At 30.7% G+C, this 21,935-nt stretch overlaps 4 protein-coding genes across 7 annotated transcripts; 2 read left to right on the top strand and 2 right to left on the bottom strand.

Annotated features, from left to right (window-relative positions):
• Positions 1-1,410: 1,410 nt before the first annotated feature.
• On the top strand, positions 1,411-3,461 carry Ufm1 (Ubiquitin-fold modifier 1). 3 transcript variants are annotated; one of them, XM_072015817.1, is made up of 4 exons: positions 1,411-1,577; positions 1,751-1,807; positions 3,051-3,181; positions 3,258-3,461. In XM_072015817.1, exons 1-4 carry the CDS (start codon positions 1,573-1,575, stop codon positions 3,317-3,319), a joined length of 255 nt encoding a protein of 84 aa, XP_071871918.1. In that variant the 5' UTR covers positions 1,411-1,572; the 3' UTR covers positions 3,320-3,461. The 3 variants fall into 3 exon arrangements, with proteins under 3 accessions (XP_071871918.1, XP_071871917.1, XP_071871916.1); XM_072015816.1 differs by lacking the exon at positions 1,411-1,577 and having other exon boundaries at positions 1,734-1,807; XM_072015815.1 differs by lacking the exons at positions 1,411-1,577; positions 1,751-1,807; positions 3,258-3,461 and adding an exon at positions 1,814-2,846 and having other exon boundaries at positions 3,051-3,186.
• A 74-nt stretch (positions 3,462-3,535) lies between these two features.
• Pod1 (coronin) lies at positions 3,536-13,616 on the bottom strand. 2 transcript variants are annotated; one of them, XM_072015804.1, is made up of 18 exons: positions 13,465-13,616; positions 12,895-13,109; positions 12,665-12,813; positions 12,376-12,562; positions 11,994-12,291; positions 11,671-11,926; positions 11,439-11,591; positions 10,031-10,402; positions 9,196-9,820; positions 9,005-9,118; positions 8,758-8,928; positions 8,231-8,669; positions 7,832-7,970; positions 7,521-7,727; positions 7,326-7,461; positions 7,104-7,240; positions 6,738-6,827; positions 3,536-6,596 (listed from the first exon to the last, which is right to left on the bottom strand). In XM_072015804.1, the coding sequence occupies exons 2-18, from the start codon at positions 13,052-13,054 to the stop codon at positions 6,588-6,590; spliced, it is 3,642 nt and encodes a 1,213-aa protein (XP_071871905.1). In that variant the 5' UTR covers positions 13,055-13,109; positions 13,465-13,616; the 3' UTR covers positions 3,536-6,587. The 2 variants fall into 2 exon arrangements, with proteins under 2 accessions (XP_071871905.1, XP_071871906.1); XM_072015805.1 differs by lacking the exon at positions 10,031-10,402.
• Positions 13,617-14,073: 457 nt separating this feature from the next.
• On the bottom strand, positions 14,074-17,709 carry LOC139993775 (TBC1 domain family member 19). Its single transcript, XM_072015812.1, has 13 exons — positions 17,504-17,709; positions 17,262-17,356; positions 16,996-17,161; positions 16,638-16,760; positions 16,346-16,553; positions 16,163-16,250; positions 16,028-16,088; positions 15,702-15,932; positions 15,562-15,636; positions 15,244-15,478; positions 14,886-15,087; positions 14,643-14,829; positions 14,074-14,547 (listed from the first exon to the last, which is right to left on the bottom strand). The coding sequence occupies exons 3-13, from the start codon at positions 17,107-17,109 to the stop codon at positions 14,479-14,481; spliced, it is 1,593 nt and encodes a 530-aa protein (XP_071871913.1). The 5' UTR covers positions 17,110-17,161; positions 17,262-17,356; positions 17,504-17,709; the 3' UTR covers positions 14,074-14,478.
• Positions 17,710-17,736: 27 nt separating this feature from the next.
• On the top strand, positions 17,737-21,516 carry LOC139993773 (uncharacterized). The gene is made up of 5 exons (XM_072015806.1): positions 17,737-17,958; positions 18,034-18,126; positions 18,504-18,665; positions 18,739-18,976; positions 19,055-21,516. Exons 1-5 carry the CDS (start codon positions 17,874-17,876, stop codon positions 21,048-21,050), a joined length of 2,574 nt encoding a protein of 857 aa, XP_071871907.1. The 5' UTR covers positions 17,737-17,873; the 3' UTR covers positions 21,051-21,516.
• Positions 21,517-21,935: the final 419 nt, after the last annotated feature.

Below are 21,935 nucleotides of genomic sequence, written 5' to 3'. Positions count from 1 at the left end.
ATGTATGTATAAATATATAAATATATAAGCATTTTCTCAAAATAACAAGTGCAGTGAAATAAAAATATCTACTTATTTTATTTTTTAATTTAAATAAGCTGGAGGTAATATAATAATTTTAATACATTAAACAGGAACTTTTCTAATTATAAAAATATTTTAATATTTTAAGTGGAATTGTAATATATATTGTGTTATTACGTACTGAAGTACAATATTTATAGCTCTTCAATGGTAGATTATTAAAATTTTCTGTAGATTATTAAATGGCATAGTTTGGTCTTTTAAGTTCAACATTTTCTTTGTACGCTTATAACGTAATTATATTATAAAATATTAAAAAAAATTAATTGTAACATATAAATTTATTTGTTTCTGAGTTTACAAAAGCTATTGCTGAACATTTTAAAAGATGAGTTCTATATTTATTTGTTTATTGTTAAAAATCAAATTTATTGTAACGTAGAATTGTTACAAAAAGTATTACGCATCATTGTATTTATTATAGTATTTATATATTAATTAATTAAGTCCGAGTTTACGAAATATCGTATCATTTAGCAGTACTTACAAGTAACTCTAAAGATTTAATACTACGAAAATGAAATGTAAAACCTGATAAAAGAACGCTGAAAAAGGAGTACATATATTGTAGCATCTTAAGACTTTTGTAACTTAAGTATACAAAGGCTTTAATAAACGTTCAATTGAAATTAATCAACCGTTTAGTTATTTAACGATCTGTTTAACGATCTCTAAAATACTAAATCTTTGCCCTTATCGAACATAGTTTGTCAGAAATTAAATATTATTCCAGTTAATACTTCGATCTATTGAACAGAATTTGTAAATTTTTAAATATGCTTTTCGTAAGCTAAAGAGCTTACAGAGATGCAGGGAAACAGTTGATTTCAAATTTAATTTGGAAGATGCAATCGCTAAAGTTCACAAATTAATTCTCTCAATTAGTCTTCTTTTTATTAATGAAAATTTATTCGATTTTTTTTCATTACGATTAATACTGAAACACTATCACCACGTAGCGGTGGAAAAGTGGAACTAATCACTATTGCTGTCTTTGTCACACAGTATCGTCCTCCTTGTCTAATATGAGTACATATGTCTATCCTTACTACTCCCTACCGCTTCTGTGATGAGTAATACACATATTGTGTATATATATGCCTTTATCGCACACTATTACTTTCTTTGGCTATAGACAAAGTGTGCTATTATCTATCCTTATATCTTCTAAGTTATTGTTTTTCTTTCGCATCCAATAGGTGATAACACATGGCTTGTTCTGCGACAAAGGCCGCAATGTTATGCGATAAGGATATGTAATTGTATTAAGTAAGTGTGCGACAGTGTGCGACAAAGACAGCAATAGTGATTAGTCCAATCTTGTCACCGCTACGTGGTGATAGTGTTCCATTCTGGTTTTGTGATATTCATGATTCGTGATGTTTGCATCGGAATCAAGCGAGTAACATCCGATTGAGGTTAAGCTACTTTTCGGAGCGAATCGTACATATAAAAAGTCCATTTTTCACAAAACAATATTAGATAATTATGGCGTACGTATTCTGATCGATAATATTTTTTAAAAAATAATGGAGAGAAGTACTACGTGTGTATACATACATAAACTAACACATAGCTTCAAAATATATATCCTGTTAAACATATGGTTTCTTAATGTTTATGTTTTAACTTAATAATTAATAATAGGAATGTTCATTTGTTACAGGTCTAAAGTTACTTTTAAAATAACTCTTACCTCTGATCCGAAACTCCCATTTAAAGTGTAAGTTTAGTTACTCTGGTGCAACACATCATTTTATTGAATCATAAGATTCATGTTCTTTATGTGTAAATAAAAATAACACAAATATGTCAGAGGCTGATTTTCTTGAAGTATTGAAAATGTTTAACACTTTTCTTGTACTCATAGAAAATCCGAGAGTTAGCCAAGAAACAAATATTGAGAATGTTATCAAAGCTTTCCAATGTGCTCAGTTTATTGAAGTCACAATTGCTAAAGCATATGAAATAGGCAAAGAAAATGTCCTTGATAATAATCTTCACAGCCATTGGTTGAAGGAAAGTAGATCAAATTTGTATAAATGTTCTGAATTGAAAAATGCTTGTGATAAATTACTAGAGATCTATTTGAAAGACACTAACATATCGACTGATATTGTGGATGAATTTTTAAAATTGTACATTCAATATTGTGGCAATGAGAGATTCAATGATTTTCTTAGACGAATGTTAGTTAATGGAATATGTACAAATATAGTTATAGAGTCTTTAGAAAAATTAGGTGTCTCTGCTTTGGACATACAGGATGAAGCTTTAGTCATTTCTTGGGAATCTTTAATTAGTAATGGTAATGAGTATGAGGTTTTGGAATGTATTCATAAAATGATTAATGATGGTTTTCATTCAAAACTAGTTCACTTTGCTGCTAATTTACATAACAACAGCAAAAGTAAGGAGTTAATAGTTCAGGTATTATCAAACAGACTTGTCCACAATGATACAAATGTTTGTTTAGCTCTTACAAAAGTAAAACAAAAATTGATTTGGAAGTTGATGCAAAAATATTCAGAGTTTTACACAAATTTCCTTGATACTATATTTTACTTTGCTCGTCATATGAAACAAGTTGAAAATCAGTGGATATCAAATTGTGAATTCAAATATGTGCATCTTGTCAAAGTAATAGAAGTATTATTAAATGGTCCTACAGAAATTTCAGAAATAATATACAACAGAATGAAATTAGTAAAAACACATCCCAATGGTACAATATGGCATAAAATTGAAAAAGATATTGGATGGTAATAGCATAATCCTTGTATAATCATTGAATGGAAATGAGGGTTTATATAAAATTCATTAGATTTATTTCTTTTTTTATTATTTACTTCGTTTAAATAATCATTTGTATAAGCTCTCATCATTTTAAGTTAGCATCTAATTTATTTTGTGAATTAAATAGAAATTTTTAATAATTATTACATATTGTATAATTATAATTGCAGACTTAGTGTGCCAGATAATACACCTTTCACTGCTGTATTAAAATTTGCTGCTGAAGAATTTAAAGTATCTCCAGCAACGTCTGCCATAATCACAGATGATGGAATAGGTATCAATCCACAACAAACAGCAGGTAAGTCCATTATATTATAAAATAATGCTTATGAGAAAATTTTTGAGCAATATATTTATAACGTGATTAATTTTAGGAAACATTTTTCTTAAACATGGATCTGAACTTAGATTAATTCCAAGAGATAGAGTTGGATAATTACTTCTTAAAATAAACATCTATATATAAATTATTTCTTTGTTGCACTTCTCACCAATAAGTGTAAAAAAAGGAACTACTTTTTCATATAAAATTTGTTGTTTATATAAATTTAAATAAAACATTCCTAAAGTTTTACAAATTGTACTATTCAGCCGAATTTTTTCCATCATATTTTTATTGAAGTTGAAGTATAAGTAATATGAGGGTATAAAATTATGAGAACACATTAGATATATATTTTTGATAAAAAGGTTTTATAAGTGAAATACATGTAAGAGGTATAAGGTCGATACAAAGGTATGTCACTACATGATAAAATTACTTAGCGATCAGTCATAGCGCAATATTGAGTACTAAGAAACTTCTTGTTGCAATCGAAATAATTTCTTCGGAACAAGATTTTCAAATCGCGGCTTACGAAAGATCGCATTAATTACTGAGAGTGATTATAAATCTACTGTTCATAACAAAAGAAAATTCACGGCATGAAAGAGTTGCACATGAGATAGTATTCTTGAGAAGCATTATAAGTTAGAAACAATCTTTATCTGTTTTATAATCATCTTTTCCATTTACATCCTTTTAATTTTGTTACAATCCATAGTTTCACTCAAGGGCATAATGGAAGAAAATTTAAAAATAGAGGTAAAAAGGAATTATTGTGCAACTTATAATAACTTTTTCAGATATCATTTTTATATAATACTTTTTATGTATATGACTTTTAATCTGCTTATATATAAACCTACTAAAAAATACAATAATATAAAAAAGTAAGGGTAATAAAATATGCAACAACGATGTTTCTCAGTTCTAGAATATCTGACGGATAATTATTTAGACATACAAATGTGAATTACAACGCGGACGATGCAAATGGGAGTTATATTTCTTTTCTTTTCATAGCGAAGTATTACCTTGTTCCTCTCTGTTCTACTTTTTTTTTTACTCTTGATGCTTACAAAAGTTTTGTTATCTTTGATTTATCAAGGGAACTTTTATGTTTCTAACAAATGGTATAAAAATGTGTGTGAGAAATGTAGAGAAAAATATATGCAATTTTCTTAAATGCTTTAAGACGTTCAATCCATTGTATAGGAAATTTAATTCATGAACTTTTTCTTCTTTCAATTGTTGCATGAAACTTTTGGCACCTTTTTAATTTCTTACGATTGATGATCCTGTGCCTTTTCTATGTCAAAATACAATACTGGAATGTGTTATTTTGGATTGTTGAGCAAATTAAGCAATCATAAAAAAACAAATTGTATGATTTGTCGTATTTTCATTATTCTGGCTACTACAAGCTAGGGTTTGTCGAAACGGCATAGCACCCATGATTAATCTCGTTTTTACATATGATTAATAAGTTACCGATGCTGAAATATAAAAGTATAAAATGTGCGTGATTCTCGCATGGAAGCGTAAATTCCATGTTTGCTTGTAGACGTTATTGAAAATCGATATACTAAAATGGAGGGATCTTTGTTTATACAAAACTGCTTTCAATCACAGGAATAGGAACGCCATTATATTCTTAATAGTTACAAGAAACTATCGTTACATCTGATTAGACTATTTTATTGGGTTGTAATATAAGCAAGTTCAATCAAATAAAGAAAAATATTGAGTTTAAGCGAATTTACCTATGTTACAACCTAATATTGTATAAAAAATGGTCTATCTAAATGGAATAGGATACACTTGTATAAAATTGTAAATGAATATAGTTTATAGAAATGGTAAATCATTCTATCATTCTTAATTTCTATTAGACCATTAAACAGTACGAATTCAGTGTATATTGCATAGACAAAATAGGCATCTTTATACTACTTGCAATCTAAAAACATTCTCATTTCCTGACTACCAATAAATATGGAATTCACGCTTCGACATTCTAATCATAAATGCACAATGAATTGAAAGAATAATTTCGCGCTATGATACATTTTGGTGGATCCTCGATATTTTTTACAAATACTTTGGCGCAATTGAAAGAGTATAAAATTTGGTTTATTCATTATATTCGACATGGTTGTTAACCGCTTAAGATTCAGGAAAACGCTGAACGTACAACTACTTATTGTGTGTATACTTCGCCGTATAACATAATTGTCGACTTATAACTTAGTACGTGTAACTTTTTCATTCATGTGCGTGATGTATTGTAGAAATTTCTATTCTTGATTCATGAAAAAAGTATCGTTCGCTAGTATCACACGTATGATGATTATGATTACAGTAATGTATACACTGAGAGTATCATTGATAATGTTAAATAAAGAAAGGTATGTGGCACTAATAGGTATACAATACTATATAAATCATATGTTATTCTTTTGAGACTAATTATTTTATGGATCATTACATACTGTTTTATTTAGTAATAGAAAGGAGCAGTGCTTGTTGATTAATAACAAATTGTTTACAAAAAGAAACATTACTTTTTAAAAATAATATATTTATCAGACGAAGTTTAGTTTTAAAAAATATTTAATAATTTTTTAAAGAAATTGTTAATTAATTTTCGATTTAAATGCAATTACAAGGATATCCATTCAAGCAATGCCCATTTCTAATTAATACACTAAAAAGTCTTCTATATTTTTAATTTAGAGCATTCTCAAATCTTATAAATAACACAACAAAATTATTCAGTAGATTCGTTTTCACTCAGTGCTAAAAACACACTTTGAAATAGTACGTGATCTCAAAATCATAAACATATAATCGAAACTATTGTCAAATTCTGGTAGATATCTGTAAATCTAAATCTCTAGTACAGCACTTACTGTTAATTATCCTATGTAGTTATCCTTAATATCAAATGAATCAAATGGCAGTTAATAGAAATCATTTATAACAAGGACTGCAATCGCATTTTTTTACAAGGACTTCTTCACTGAACTATATAGAATATGTTACGAGAATTTTAACGCGAAGTTGGAAATACTTTAATGTCCAGTCCTCCGTTTCTTTGAAATAAAATTGATATAATAACCTAGGTAATTGTACCTATATTAAAATATTACCACAATTGAAGAAACTCGCACACGTATTGTTAACTTTCCTGAACAAAAATTTATGTTGGAAATATCATTCCAATTATAAATATCTCTCAACATGTACGATGCTAATATCGAAATACTTCCCCTCATGCTGTGATTTTTAACTTATAAATAAATTACGTTTCGAACAGCTACATATAAATTTATTTTATCTTACCGTTTTATTTTAATGACCTACCGATGTCGCACAATCTTCACTCATCCTGTAATTAAAATAACGGAATTGCAAATGTATTATTAAAGTTCAATGTATAAAGATATGATCATATCAATATGATCGAAATTCTTTAATATTATAATACAAGAATTATTTTGTTTCCAACCTTACAACAAATGATACCTACCCATTCGTGCTCCTCTACACCTTCCATGTGATCCTGCTCCAAGGAGCACTGTATTACATCACCCACAAAGTTGCTCATAGTTTTCTGGATCTACCACACATACATTAACACCCTCAGACCAAGTAAGAAATATAACTGCAAATCTTTTAAATTTATATTAAGAAATTCTATACAGTTTATACAGAAATGGTATATCTTGCAATGTCTTAAAGATTTGCAGCAATAATTATAAAAAGAATTAAAACATGTAAAAGAACGCATGCCAAAATAATTAAAAATGATTGCATTCTATAAGGAATTTTTATATTTCACGATACGATACTATACTCATGCATGACGCTGATTTGTTTTTAAATATTTACTTACTTCCTCTTGTTTAGCTTTTACGTCGGGATTCCATCCCAGTCTGTTGAAAGGTTGGGCAGATACAGAAAATGGAGTGGCTGATTGTTGTTTCGCCGCAACTGGGGCGGTAACTACACCTTGGCCTTGATTTTCAGTTACTATATATAAAACATAAATATTCATAACATTTTTAATACAAATACTATTATAATACTTTTAATAAAAATATTAGTCATTCCTTACAATTGTCCATGCCAGGTGGTTTTAGGCTTATTCTATATGCTTGCTTGTTAGCTCCATTAAACCACTCAGTAGCAGTCATAGTTGGCTTCCATGTAACTTTTGTTGGTGGGAATAAATCATCTTGGAAAAGTTCACTCTGAAACAATTAAAATTAACTTATTGTCCTTGCCTTTTTGCAAGCTATATTAAATCTACCTTTATACGTGGAACGGTGAAACTTAGAGGTTCTATCGTGTTATTTGTTAATCTTAAAGCCGATGCAAATTCTACACTAGCAACATCGCATCTATTCTTAGGAAGAAACGATAAACCCTGATGCAAACTGCTGCATCGATGATGGCTAAGTGGACAACAATATGGTGGTTCTTCTGTTACTTCAAAAGCATATATTGTAGAATCACCCTAAAAATATATTTTATATGAAACATATTTTCTAAATTATCTCTATCTTCTATTATCTTCTATTATTACTTATAAAGTATTTAAACTTTTTGGTATTCACTTACACGTCCTGTCAAGAAGAGCGTTGAACTGTCTTCGTCGTAATATGGCATCAAAATTGCAGGCGAAACATCTAATCCGACTGTAGTTAATGGAGTATTAAGATTGTCCGTTTTAAACACATATATTTGTCTTTCTGAAACTCTGAAAAAAAAAAATATAAATAGTAACAAGTTATTGTAATCTATATAGGATGTCACAAAATATGTGGAGAATATCTATAAAGTCGATTTTAAATATAAAAACTAAAATAAAGCTATGTAACTTGAAAAATAAGCTTGAATCAATATTTTTGTATAGAAATCTTCCTTCATTGTTTTGATGTTTAGAATAGATTCTATAAATATTTCTCACATATTTTGTAAGACCCAATATATGATTCAAATAATCGTATAAATCCTTACTTGTCAAAACCCAGTACAACGAGAAATTGTCCTTTCAATGCCCACACAACTCGTGCGCCTCTGGTACCAACAGGTCCTTTACCAGTTTTAACTGGCATATCGCTAGATCTCGGTTTGTAAACTCGTAACTTTCCATCTTTGCATGTACTGGCGAGATACTGACCGCATGGTGACCACGCTAAACTGAAAATTTGATCTGTATGTCCCATCAGAGTAATCTTCGCAACAGCAGTTTCGCAAGATGATAAAAGTGTCAGATCCCAAATTTTCACGGTCATATCGTAAGATGCCGATGCCAAAACATCTGATGCCAATGGATGAAATTTGATTAAATATATTTTATCGGTATGAGCTTTTATGGTGTATTTTGGTTCGTTTGTTGGCTCTGCTAATCCGGATTCTGGTATTTCCCATAACCGGATCATTCCATCATCACATGCTATTAAGGAACAATAATATCACTATCATTTGACAAATGTTTTCATTACAAAATATTACAATAATTAAAAAAATATTGATTCCTTTACCGACAGCTAATCGCTGATTATCGAATGGATTCCATTGGAAATCCATTATAGTGGCACCATGTACTAACGCTGGCATTACACCATCTGGTAGCCTTCCGGTTTTCTTCAATTCAAGGACTGCTATTTTACCACCTGGTCCGCTAAGTGGCACCGCGACACGATCAGGGTTGGCTGTAATGATATAACAATTATTGAAGGTAAATTTCTTGTATAAGAAGTGAAGTATTTTATACAAAATGCAAAGTACCATGAAAACCATCGCATTCTCCAGATATTTGACGACTAATGTTTCTTATATTTTCAATATGTGTAGATTTATGACCAGGTGTACCTTTCAAATGTCGAAATTTCGATACCCTACCTATATACAATAAACGCAAGTCATTAATAATATATTTGTTGTATAAAAAAAGTATTTATTTTTTATACTTTTCTTACCAAACACAGTTGATGTTCTCTTAGGCGTTGGCGTCACAGAATTATCCACTTTTTCCAAGCGAGGATCCATGCTCTGTTGACGCAACATCGAGATAACTTTCTTAACTTCGTCTTCTTTAATTACTTCACTTTTAGTTTTAAATGAATCTCTGCGTCTCAACATCGTTGGCGATCCCATTGCTTTCTCGGCTAAGTTTCCATCAGTTACAGACACAGAACGACTCTCATAAAGCCTCCTTCTCTCAGCTATAGAATTTCTGTTTGCATTGCCCCGTTCAAAATTTCCAAGATCTTCGCTTTCAGGTGAGTCATCTTTGACTTTTATCTCAAATACTTTGCGTCTTTCCGCAGTGCTCGGCGTTTTCGGTTTATAACCAGAATCACTTGAATTAGCATCCTCCTCCAAAGAACTAGAATCGCTTTTTCCATTTTCCGCTTCTTTCATACGTTCATTATTAAATGGCGGCGATTTCTCTGGTTCTGTATTGTTCTCTATTTGATTGTTCAGGTCATTTTGATAGCCATTAGTATCGTTATTCGGTGCAACAGGGACCGAAAATATCTTGTCGAATGAAAATTCTTGACTGCCAGACTTTGCTTGAAATGGTTTTGGTCCAAGTCGGGGCTAAAAACAAAGAAATAATAAGAATTATTTTTTGTTCTTCTAATAAAAATCTATTCGTAATAAGCTATTTATGGTGATTATGACTGTAATGAAATAAATGAAACGGTATATAAGGGCACACGATATCATCAAGCATACAGAAGTAGAACATTTTGTAAAATAAAATTCTTTTCATAACACTATTATTTTCTCTTATAGCCAGATTACAACCTTATATCCCCCAATCGCATTAGGGTTCACGGATGTAACTACTGAACCCACGCTTGGTGATGTACGAGGACGTGCGACTGGCTTCGGTTCATCCTCGGAAATGCTATTAGTTCTCGACGACCTTGGCAGAGGCTTCGGTGGAATCATTTGCCCTCCGTTTTGCACTTTATTTTTGTCATCTTCAACCTCGATTTTCTTCATATCTTCTAACTTTTCGATATCGTTCTCTGGCATTGGCTCTTTCTCGATCACCTCTTGTGTCTTCGTGTAAGTTTTCGGCGTGGTGACGGTGGTAGGTTTGGTCGATTGCTTCTGCTCCATTTTTATTTCTCGTTCATTTTCTTTGAGCGTCGCTAAGTTTCCCTTATGTACCTGAGAGTAAATTCCTTAATAACGCAAACTGTTTGAACGAAATTAGTAAAGTCCAACATCCATTTTCAAGATTTTCTTTCTACGTCAATGATATATGTAATTTCTACAAGCTTGTCACATGTACATACGCATTATCTGCACATTTGTAATTGCGGAAAAAATATAAGGGAACAATGCAAATAAACAACAATCTCGAAACCTGTTTTTTCTACACCTAAACGTAGCAAAAAGTTTGAGAATGTATGTACAAAAAGAAAGAGTATATCGAAGCATTCGCCTAAGAACACAAGAATAACTATGTTTCGCGCATACGTAGAATTACTTACGCTGATAGAATAAGCTACAGAACATCAATTGCCATTTAAATTACACGTGCCAGGAATAACACTTTGAATGGTGCTAATGTATAAACTATAAAACATACATTGGATATCTGAAACGTGAAAAAATATACACAGAACATGAGGAAATAAAATCAAATGATGCAAAATAAAACGTACATTATCAGCCAAAACTTTTTTCTTAAATAAAATGCATATAAAAGATTATGAACTTACAGCACAAATAATGAAAATATTTAGATCATGTTCTACTTCTATATTACTCTCATATGCATATGTACATCACACAAATAGCAAAATATCAGAAAATGCAATTTTAATCTTTATGATGTATTCATTAATTTTACATTGCTTAATTACATTATCTGATACATTGTGCTATTATTCATTTTGCACTATAGTGTATAATAAAAATTAATTATAAATACAATCCAAAGTCACACAACACATTTAAAAAAATGTTTACAAAAAGATATTTTCAAAACTTGTTTCAAAACTAGCAAACTGGATAGCAAAATGGGTAATGAAATGAAATGAAATGATGATGATAAGCGTGCAATTTAACAAAATCATATATTCATAAAAAATGATAAACTTTATTATAATTTTCTATGTCCCCTATGAAAAATCCTACTATATTTTATACATCTTTTAAACTTAAAAGTGCCCAAAAATCTATAGAAACATTTACTTACAGCAATAGGTTCCTCCCCTTTATTTCTTTTAGCGGGATCTAAGGATATTTTTGGAACAGGCATATTATGCCCTTTAATCCAGGCTGCTGCATTATTTTGTGCAATACACCCTACTGTATCTGGGTATATATCTGCATGGAAATCCCTGTATGTCTAGAATAGAAATTTTGGGATTTCTTATCTCTCTAAAATATGTTACGTACTGTAGTATATTATACTACAATGCACTTACTTTTCGTGGAACTTGATACATAATAGGTATCACCATATTAGACGTAAGTTGCAGTAATCTATTAACTTCGGCTTGCATCACATTTAATGCTCGTTTTGGTACCAAACATACTCCTTTTGTTTGCTCTCCACTGTGACGAATACCTTCAACTAGGAATGGATCCTTATCCATAACTTCCATATACATGATAGTAGTATCTCCTTTTCCAGCCAGGAAAAGCATGTTTGTATCCGGATCAAACAGAGGCATTAGAATCCTATGGAATATACTTTGTGTTTATGGTAAAATCAATTTAATAAGATTATTCATTAATGAATTCTCACCCTGTGCTACAATCCAATTCTAACATTTTTACTGGTTCATTTAGATGCCTCAAATCTCTTATATAAACCTGTCTTAATCTAGCTGCATCAAATCCAGTAGTAAGTATTCTGTCACTATTATTCAGCCAAACACATCTAGAATCTTTGATACTTTGATGACTGGAACAAGAATTGACGATGCAAGTAGAAGCACGAGCATCTATTATTCTCAATTGTTTGTCTTTGCAAGATGTAGCTAAGATCACACCATCTTGCTTCCAACTTAAAGACTGAATTACATCTGTATGTTCATTGTTGGCTGTAATATAATAAAGCAGTATTAACTAAATTGGAAATTATTGGAAAACGTTTCACCTAGTAAGAAATATGATATTGTAATTACAAAATAGTTCTTGTTGTGAAATCACATCCCATAAAGACAGGTTTGTATATGATACTGTTGTTAGAAGGTGTTCAGCTGAAGGATGCCAACACACCACCTCTACTCTTCTTTGACGGTGGGAGAATGTACATTCAGGATTACATAGAGGTTCTTCCAAGCCAGCTTCTGGAATGTGCCACAACTTGACCTACAATAAATAACATAATAATTTATAAGATATTTAATTAAATAATAAACAAAGTTATAAAACAATATATAAAAACATTATGTGAAAAACATTATGACTTACAAGACAATCTTGTGAACCAGTAGCTAATAAACCATCATGAAATGGGGAAAAATCCATATCTGTTACTGTATCTGCATGAGCATGAAGTAAAGGCATAGTTTTACTTTTTCTGCCACAATCCTCCAGTGGTAACACAGCAAGATTAGATCCTGATTGAAAAAAACAAAAAAAGATATAATTTAACACAAAAATATGGAATATATAATTTATATTAAAATATATAAATATACCATTATGATCTACATTAAATGCCATAAATGCAGCAGATGCTGCAATATTATTGCCATAAGTTTGATACGAGCCAACTGAGATGTCTCTAATGCAGGCCTCTGGTTTAGGAACAATTGGAGCCGCATTTTTATATTTGGATGCTTTGAAACGCCAAGCCATTTTGACGTTTTCAACTTTACACCTTCTGGACTAACTTCTGTTTAAACCATGTAATCTGATAAAGATAATGTTACACATAAACAAGTTACTTTAATTTAAGCGGTGTTTAATAACTGTTTTTGGTAAAAAAGTATAAGAAAAATGTGGATGAATATATCTTTATTTATTACAAAATTTTTGTTAAATTTTGTGATTAAGTGATTTATTGTTGTTATCTAGATGTGTAGAAAAGATAATGCTAACGGAGGGTTTCGACACTGGTACAAGCTGTGCATGACTAATAATTTGGGGGTGAGAACCACCCCACCCTTATCTGTCGTAAGTGTCGTAACTCCGCAAGTAATAACAATGACAATCAAATATAATTTCTGAAACGGAGGAAAATGAAATTCAGCGATGCTTCTACTCACAAGCTGCTGATCGGCGTGGCTTTGCACGCGTTTCACAAGATATTTGCACAGAATACAATTTATCAAAGAACCAGCTACTATAAACACAACGACGATGGCAGGTAGGCGTCTCTGATCTCCACGGCTGACAGGCGGAAACAGGAAAGTCCCCCCCACCAAAAAACTTTTTCTATCTTTGTCGATCACAAGTAACATCGTACAATGTGTCCCAAAGAAATAAAATGTCATATAAAAACAAGAAATAAAAGGGTTGAAGGCCGAGAAAAACTTTTATCAATAGGAACGTAAAAAATTCAAATTATTTATAACTGCTTTCAGTACTTAGAAAATATTATAAAATATTCTAAAAAACTTAATCTTAAAGGAATATATTGTATATCTTATTAAATCTGAATAAAATGTATTAAATAGTAAAAAACCAACAGCATAATTTATCCAGAGCTCAATGTACGTAAGTTCATGATAAAATAAAGAAGAGAAGTGATATTTCAAATTGTTATATAAAATTGTTCTTGTATTAATAATTATTTGAATTGAATTATAAAAAATAAGTTCAACTATTGAATAAAAAATTTAATAATCTTATATTCTATTAAAATGTTTATCACATTTTTAGAATATATATTTTTATTAGACACACGTACATTTGTATTTGTAAGGCACCCTATATATGTCTAGTTACGTTCGGAAATCAGCTGCTAGTACAGAGAATATTGGTCGTCATTCCAGCCATATGTGAAAGAAATGGCGATAATTTTAGCATTGACGAAATTGATGATGTCAACGGATTTATGAGTTTTTTAAATTATTCAATTATCGGAGTGTTTAAAATGTTTGATCATCCAATAAGTTGTTGAATAATCTGAATTATTGTAATAACAATTCATAAATCATGGACGAGAGATAAAGACGTATATCAATGTGCGCAAACGCAAGAAGAGGGATTATTCCTACTTAAATTTGAAATGTATATTTAAATCAAGTTCTCATGTGTCTTTTTTTTTTCATTTACTGTTATTCTCTTAACAAAGCCAATTGCAATAATGGAACAACCTTTAAAGAGGACAAGTCTGCCAAAACAGCCTGAAAATAGGTAATTAGTAAAATAAATTTAAATAAATAAGAAGTAGTAAATAAATAACTGGCAGATGAATAATTAATATAAAATCTATTCCTACCTCAACACTTTGTTGATTATTAACTTGCATTAAATTTTCTTTTCGAAAGCTCAAAATAGTAACCGCGAGTAAGGGGATAATTTCTAATGAATCGTATGCTAAAATTAAGTCCCAGAGGCAAAGCAACTGTTCTGGCGGTAAATGACCACTGAAGCCTCTCATGATCCATTTAAAAACAATTCTTACCCTAAAAATAAATATCGTTTAATGATGGTATGAATGTACAAAATAAATTGAACTTACGGTTGTATGTGAATGTTTCTAAAGTGAATCCAAAGCAATGGTTCGTGGCATTGTAGTAACCTCTCAAAAAGCAAACACAGTGCTACAATACCTTGTTCGTGGCTAGATACGGTGTGTAATCGAAACCAATATCGTAAATAAAAAGCTCGAAACGTATAATACATTGCGCACGGGTCATCGTATAGGTAACAAAATGGCGTAGCTAAAATATTATATATATATTATATATAATATTAATAATATTAATAATATTTAATTCACAACTTAATTGAATTTTGTACATTCTTATGGACTAGTATTTCTTATGGTCATAGATTCCTTCATATTGATTTCAAACAATGTTTAATGTATATTATACCATACATCGTGAATCCATGAAATGGAATCACACCGCTTGGTGGGAAGACTAGGGTGTTTTCCAAAGTGGCTGGCTTTCCTTGTAAAACAGCGTGTATGACTTGGCCTCCAGCACTTCTGTCAGTTGTAACTGGTGCTAATACTTCCGAATCACGAGAAAAACATAACATTGTTTTATATAAAACGTCTTCGAACACAAAATACTGATCGTCATTTCGTGCTGTTAGCTGCACATCCTAAAATAAAAGTAATTGGAGATATAATTTGGGAGAATGAGCGAAAAAAAATTGTTTAATTATTTAAAAAGCTTAAAATTTACCTTTATTATCAATTTATCTATAACGATATCGTACTGTAACACCATATTTTTTAATTCTTCATAATATTCTATATCCTAAAAAATATTCAGATTGTAATTTTTTTCTTAAGAAAAGAAATAACATTTAACAACATTTTTACATTTTGTTTTACTGTGGATCCTAATACAAGGGACCAAAGACTGCCACGAAGTGCTCGAGGAGCCCCACGCTTTAAGAATTGTTGCGCTATTGGAGCGTGATTCGATTTCAATACCTTCTCACCGATGAAAATCCTCTCCTCTTCTAGATTTCCAAAATTTTCTGAACTTGGCATGTCTGGATTTACACCTAGTAATGACATACCCTTTGCCAACTCCAAATACACGCGTCTCTATTAAAGAAAAAATAATAATAATTCACTATTCATATTATCTGTAATTCGAACATATCTACTTATTTAAAAAAGTATAACAAAAAATGGTATACCAATTGCGTGAGTGTTTTTACACGAATTTGTATATGACTGAACTCCCAATTCAATTCGTCTCTGGAAAATTGTTATTTTTTATTAACATTAAGAAAAACAATATGATTTTTATTTAAAAAATAATGCATATTTACGAATGTTTTTTGAAAGCAGGATTTCGGATAGAAAACAGTACATCTAAAAAATCTTTTGGGGCATAAAGAGGTCTATATTGTGATAGATCTAAATATTAAATAAAAGAAAATTTAAATTTATTAGGATAATCATTTCAGTACTTTTACTAGAATTTTTATTCACTGAATCAATATTAAAGTCACCGATATCATAAGTGCTTAATTCATTCCATTTTTCAGCAAATTCTTCGCGATCTGCGTTCGGTCTTATGCGTGCCAGTGGCACATTTAATTCATTACAGGTTGAATTTAATGACTTTTGTATTCTACGTTCCCATTGAATTTGAGCTTTTTTCAAATAAGTTAGATCTACTTCTTCCATGGATATTTCTGTTGCAGTTGATAAAGAACCCTTAAAAAACATTTAGTTAAAAAGAAAGTTCACGTTTAGACAATAAGTTCTGAATAGATAAAAATTAATAAAAATTATGTCTACCTGTGATCTGACCCAATGAAATACGGTATTTCTAATTTCTGTTTCTAAACCATTACTTTTTAACGCCTCCAGTAATGTATTTTTAAAATCTTCTCTCTTTACTGCAGTAGAGGCAACAAGTTTCTAAAAAGAGGTTAAAATTGTCTGTAGCGTTTTTGATTTTTTGAATACTTTGCATTTCCGGTTCCACATTAAAAGCAGCTCTATATTTCTTTAGAATCTTATCTTTAATTAGAATTGCTTTTTTTGTTTTTTAAATAGATAAATTTTCTTAAATATTTAAATCTTTGTTTTGAAAAATTTATCAATTTTTGTTACTAATAAGGCTAATGATTATATTTATGTACTTTGCGAGTACCTGAATTTCAGCATAAAGACTTTTATAATTGGCCATACTTTGAATTTCCTCCGTCAATTTTTCCGCAGATCTTTGTAATGATGTTTTTTTAGAGTTCTCCGCATTTTCAGTCATAGCTGTATACTTAGAGAATTCTTAATCAGCCTGAATCGTTTTATAATCAAATCTGAGAAATGATCGCCATTTGTAAATAAATTCATTCCCGCAGTCGCAGTGATGAACAAAGGGGTGAGTTGTCGGCCGCGCGATCGAATATTCAAACTTACTTTAGAAATAGCTCACTTAAGTCTTTCATGAACTCGGCAATGTTTTTTATATTGATAAATAAATAGTAATTTATATTATATCATCGTCTCTGTTCCTGCAAAATGTTTCGTATTGGCTTACATATATATATCTCATAATATAACATATATATATATAAAAATAGTCATTAAGTACAATTGTTCTTGTGAGATACTGATTTACGTTACTGTATTACAGAATAATTGCATGTAATAAAACTTACTTTACCATTTTTTTGGCTGGGAGGCTAAGAAAGAAACTATTATTATTATTATTTACCGTTCTTTTGAATATATAATTTTACAATCCTTAATTATATGTATGAAAATATCTCAACGAATTTTTTTAGTATTCTTTATGTGACAAAAATTATGCCAAACTTAAAAGACTCCAGAATGTTGTTTAACAATTAAAGAAAAGTATGCCTATTTATCTTCTTAGAGTTTTATAGTTACTTAGACAGACTTAGATAGAGAATTTTCCTTACAGCATATCTTTTTGAACGTTTGAAAGATCCCATGGCGAAATTGCAGGCCGGTGCGCTTGCAGGAAAATGGCGGTGCGATAACCTGTGTTTTGAAACGTAACGTTGTATGTTATCGCTTACACGAATGGATATCTCAAACATGCTTGAAGTGCAAGTGGACGAAGTGAAGGAGGTAGACATTAAAGAAAACGGTGAGGTCGTGAAGTCTCGTGAGATGACTTTCTATGAATTATCGTGAACTATAATGTCTAACCTTCATATTGCAGTAACTCCTAAGGAATTACTTCCGAGTACGACTAATGCTCCAGTACCTATTTCTCAAGAGGAATATAATTATTACAAGCTTATGTTTGGCAATGGTAAATTTATAATATTTATTCACAATTCATTTTCATTGTCTGTTAACTTCTTCTTTCTTAACAAATTCGTTTTTAACATTATTTGATACAACATGCAGCTTTTTTTGCATATTTTTGCGATGTAGAAATGTTCACGTTTAATTTTTAAAAAAATCACAAATTCGACAACAGGAGTTATGTTCTAAGATACATTTACTGCAATTCTTTATTTTACAGACAATAGTGATCTAGTGAGATACATGTATGTTTCCTAAGTTGTATTCAATGCAACAAATATAATTTCATAAATTAAGTTTTTAAAGTTCTTAATGTATAATAAGAGTCACAAGTCATAGGAGAATAAACATTTAAAATATTATTAAATTGATGTGTTTTAGATATCTCAGTAGTACAGTTCCAAAGACTGCATTGTACCGCATGCGATGCACACATTGGCTCTGCACCAGCAGATGCTCATAACATGTTTGAACATCCTGTATTACATACATTACTGTGTGCAAAATGCAAAGATTTCTATGGTGATGGCACTTTTGAACAAGGTATATACTTTATTGGTATCTACATCTAACAACTCAACAAAATTTGATGGGCTTTCTTAATTATATTTTACAGGTGATGATGATACAGATATGTTTTGTAGATGGTGCGCAAATGGTGGTAACTTATACTGCTGTTCCTTTTGTAGTAACACTTTCTGTTACAAATGTATTAAAAGAAACTTTGATCCCATATTGAGAAAAAAAATTGAAGCAGTTGAGAGATGGAAATGCTTTGTCTGTGATCCCACAGATCTGTATAATGCTAGAGGAACTTGTTGGGCCTTGCTTCAGCATATTCAAACAATAAATAGGTAAACAATTACTAAAATAGAAATAAAAAATAAAAGATTTCTCTTAAATTTAATTACATGTATTTTAAATGATTGCAGAATATATCAAAATTGTAAGTTGCCTCAAGAGGAAATAGACGATAAAATGAACACTGACGAATCGAAATGCTGTCCGCGCAGAAGAAAACGGAAGCGTCGACGAAATGGCTCGAATTCGGAAGAAGAGGACGAAACTTACATGCCCAAACAAATAGTACCAAATGCTGTTTCTAAACGTAAAAAAAAGGGTCGTGGCAAAACAAAATTTTCCAACGGTAATAGTATATCTATGTCTGATAAATATATCGGAATATCAGACGATACTTCCACGGATAACAATAGAATATTACCATCTTTACTCTCATGCGAGCAAACGATGGTTGAGTGCGAAAATACCACTATTGGAGCAGATGGTACTATTATCTCGCAATCTCAAGTAAACCCTGGTCATCATAGAATGAATCTCCCCATTGCTCAACAGCCAACAATGTATAACACGGCTGTTATGAATGTTGTTGCAAATTCTAATTTTTTGCAATCTTCATCACCTATTGCACCTCGCCGTCATGTACCTACTTCGCTAAACCAGACGAACAAAGTGAATTTATATCAGACACTACATTCTACGCCAACGTCAATGGTTACTATACCTAATCAGAACATTAACTTAATACATCGACCACGGTTCTTCTTGCCTAAGCCGCAGGCACCGCGTACAAACACGAACCTGAATATCATTGAGATCGACAGTGATTCAGAAGATGTAGCGGTTGTCGGTCCGTCAGGAGTTCCACGACCTACTAGCAGTTCCAATAGTAATGACAAAGCAGTACCTGTTGCTCTTCTAAGTTCATCTTCTAAGAATAATTATACTATTACAGCGAAACAAGATGTACAAAAAAGGCATAATGCGAAAACATTAAACCAAAGGTTACTTCCTCATGGCAAAGAGATTAATAGTATTCTACTTCATCTCAAGATGAAATTCCAAGATTTGTTCGATACGGCTAAACGAGAGGAATTTAAAAACTATGAACCGACCGACGCTCGTCTTTTAATCAAACAGTTTCATTCTGACATACGCAATACTGTGACTCAATTAGCGTATATTAATGACAGAATAATACGTGAATATAATAGATGGAGAAAATATTCAACAAAAGTGGGACTTACTCAGTCTATAGATAAGAATAATATTCGCAAGACTTATCGCGGAAAGCGTGAAGAAATACCTCTTGATATGATTTGCGTAAATGAATCCGACGAAGATTCCAATATTAGCGATGAAATAGAGTACGGTATTATGAGCCCATCTGATCTGGTTGGTAATACAAATGTGGTCGATGGAATAAATATCTTCAAAAAAAGAAGCACTATAGAACGAGCCGTAGGTAACCATTCTGTTCTGTTGGTAGATAAATCTGTACAAATAAATTCTGCAGAATTGGAAAATTATGATAGGTCTATATTGTATTTTGCGTTAACGAAAAATAAACAATCGGGGAAAAAGGATAATGTTTCGACATCGTCTGTTAAAAAGGGTAATAAGCAATCTGGCAGTTACGAAGATCATTTTATTCAGTTCTTACAAAAACGGAGTATGAACTCTCAAAGCAAACAAGCTGAAAATTCTGAAGAGTTGCCCGATCCAAACGAAACATCATTAAAGGATCTAATAGAAGCTAATTCGCCATACGTTTCTGAAATGCTAGAAACTATGGATAAGTCAACTGCTTCAAGTAGCAATATTTCATGTATTTCTGTTAAGAAGGAAAGCGATCTGACGTTCTATGAATCGCGACAGGCAAACTCAATTACTTGTAGAGTTGTTCATGATCTTTCGAAAATGGTTAGTAACTTAAATGACGATTTAGTTAAAAAGACTGGCGCGAATGAATTTATTGATAATAATTCGAGGAAAGAAGCTAAAACACAAAAAGGACATTTTTCCATTACAGGTGAAGTTGATATAGTAAATGTATCAAAAAATAAAGAAGATTTGAGCATAACCAGTACTATAGAATCTGAAGATGACTGTACTATTATTGATGATTAATTAAAAAATAGTTATTTAACATCTTTCGTGAGTTTCATTAGTACTTTAATCGAATTATTTTCAACTTATTATTTATGATTAATCAGTTGTGCGAGTATTGCTTTGAAAAATTATAAGTATAGAAATCAGTATCACAGAAAACACCTTATCATTTCTACATGATAATCTACATCTTTACATGATGATAGGATATTTTGAATTTGTCATAGCAATTCTCGTACATTTGACTGTACTAAAAAATTCCTAATTGATCACTCAATATCTTTAAGATACATAGGTATATATTTTTCACGAAATTTTTGGAAACTGTTTTGTTAATTTATTAAACTATATACTAAATAAAATTATAGGTAATACCAATTAATAGGATAAGAATACCAACAATATTGTTCATTTTTAGATAAGTAGAAAGTTGTTATAGTTTTGTTTTGTACAAATATTATACGAAATGAACGATGTAAAAAGTCTTAATAATGTTTTTTTTACATAATTGATAATTGTTAGAGCAGGAAATTTCTTGCACAAATTCAGCTTATAATAATTTTTTTACACTTATTATTTTCGAAATTATCGAATAAGATGGAGAACTTGATGTATGAATATTTTTAATGTCAGTATAGATATGTTTCATATGATTATTTAATGATATAGTTATATTTACATAAATATTAAATGTTCAATCATTATAAGCGAATAGATATGCAAGAATGGCGGAAAATAAGGCCACGAAAATATTGAACATGTTTTATATATACTAACGTATTATATCTACAATATCATGTTAAAATAATTCAAGCTATAGCAAATGACAAATTCATTTGTTAACCTTAAGTATGAATCTGAAGAATAAATTTCTTTCAAACCGTTAAGCATAGCCATTTTTCA

This window comes from Bombus fervidus, chromosome 13 (genome assembly GCF_041682495.2).
Source record: "Bombus fervidus isolate BK054 chromosome 13, iyBomFerv1, whole genome shotgun sequence".
In the NCBI taxonomy this organism is placed as follows: Eukaryota; Metazoa; Arthropoda; class Insecta; order Hymenoptera; family Apidae; genus Bombus; species Bombus fervidus.
Note: the sequence above shows the minus strand (reverse complement) of the source record. Positions and strands in the feature narration are given on the sequence as shown.

Excerpts from the sequence above, each read along its gene's own strand:
- Pod1 (XM_072015804.1), bottom strand. The coding sequence starts at position 13,054 with ATGGCTTGGCGTTTCAAAGCATCCAAATATAAAAATGCGGCTCCAATT. Across the intron at positions 12,292-12,375 it reads TTCACAACAAGAACTATTTT|CCAACAATGAACATACAGAT; the intron begins GTAATTACAATA and ends ATTATATTACAG. Across the intron at positions 8,670-8,757 it reads TAATCAGCGATTAGCTGTCG|CATGTGATGATGGAATGATC; the intron begins GTAAAGGAATCA and ends GTTCCTTAATAG.
- Ufm1 (XM_072015815.1), top strand. The coding sequence starts at position 1,894 with ATGTCAGAGGCTGATTTTCTTGAAGTATTGAAAATGTTTAACACTTTT.
- LOC139993773 (XM_072015806.1), top strand. The coding sequence starts at position 17,874 with ATGTTATCGCTTACACGAATGGATATCTCAAACATGCTTGAAGTGCAA. Across the intron at positions 17,959-18,033 it reads GGTAGACATTAAAGAAAACG|TAACTCCTAAGGAATTACTT; the intron begins GTGAGGTCGTGA and ends TTCATATTGCAG. Across the intron at positions 18,666-18,738 it reads TGATGGCACTTTTGAACAAG|GTGATGATGATACAGATATG; the intron begins GTATATACTTTA and ends TATATTTTACAG.
- LOC139993775 (XM_072015812.1), bottom strand. The coding sequence starts at position 17,109 with ATGACTGAAAATGCGGAGAACTCTAAAAAAACATCATTACAAAGATCT. Across the intron at positions 16,251-16,345 it reads ATTAAGCACTTATGATATCG|ATCTATCACAATATAGACCT; the intron begins GTGACTTTAATA and ends TTTAATATTTAG. Across the intron at positions 15,479-15,561 it reads TAGATAAATTGATAATAAAG|GATGTGCAGCTAACAGCACG; the intron begins GTAAATTTTAAG and ends CTTTTATTTTAG.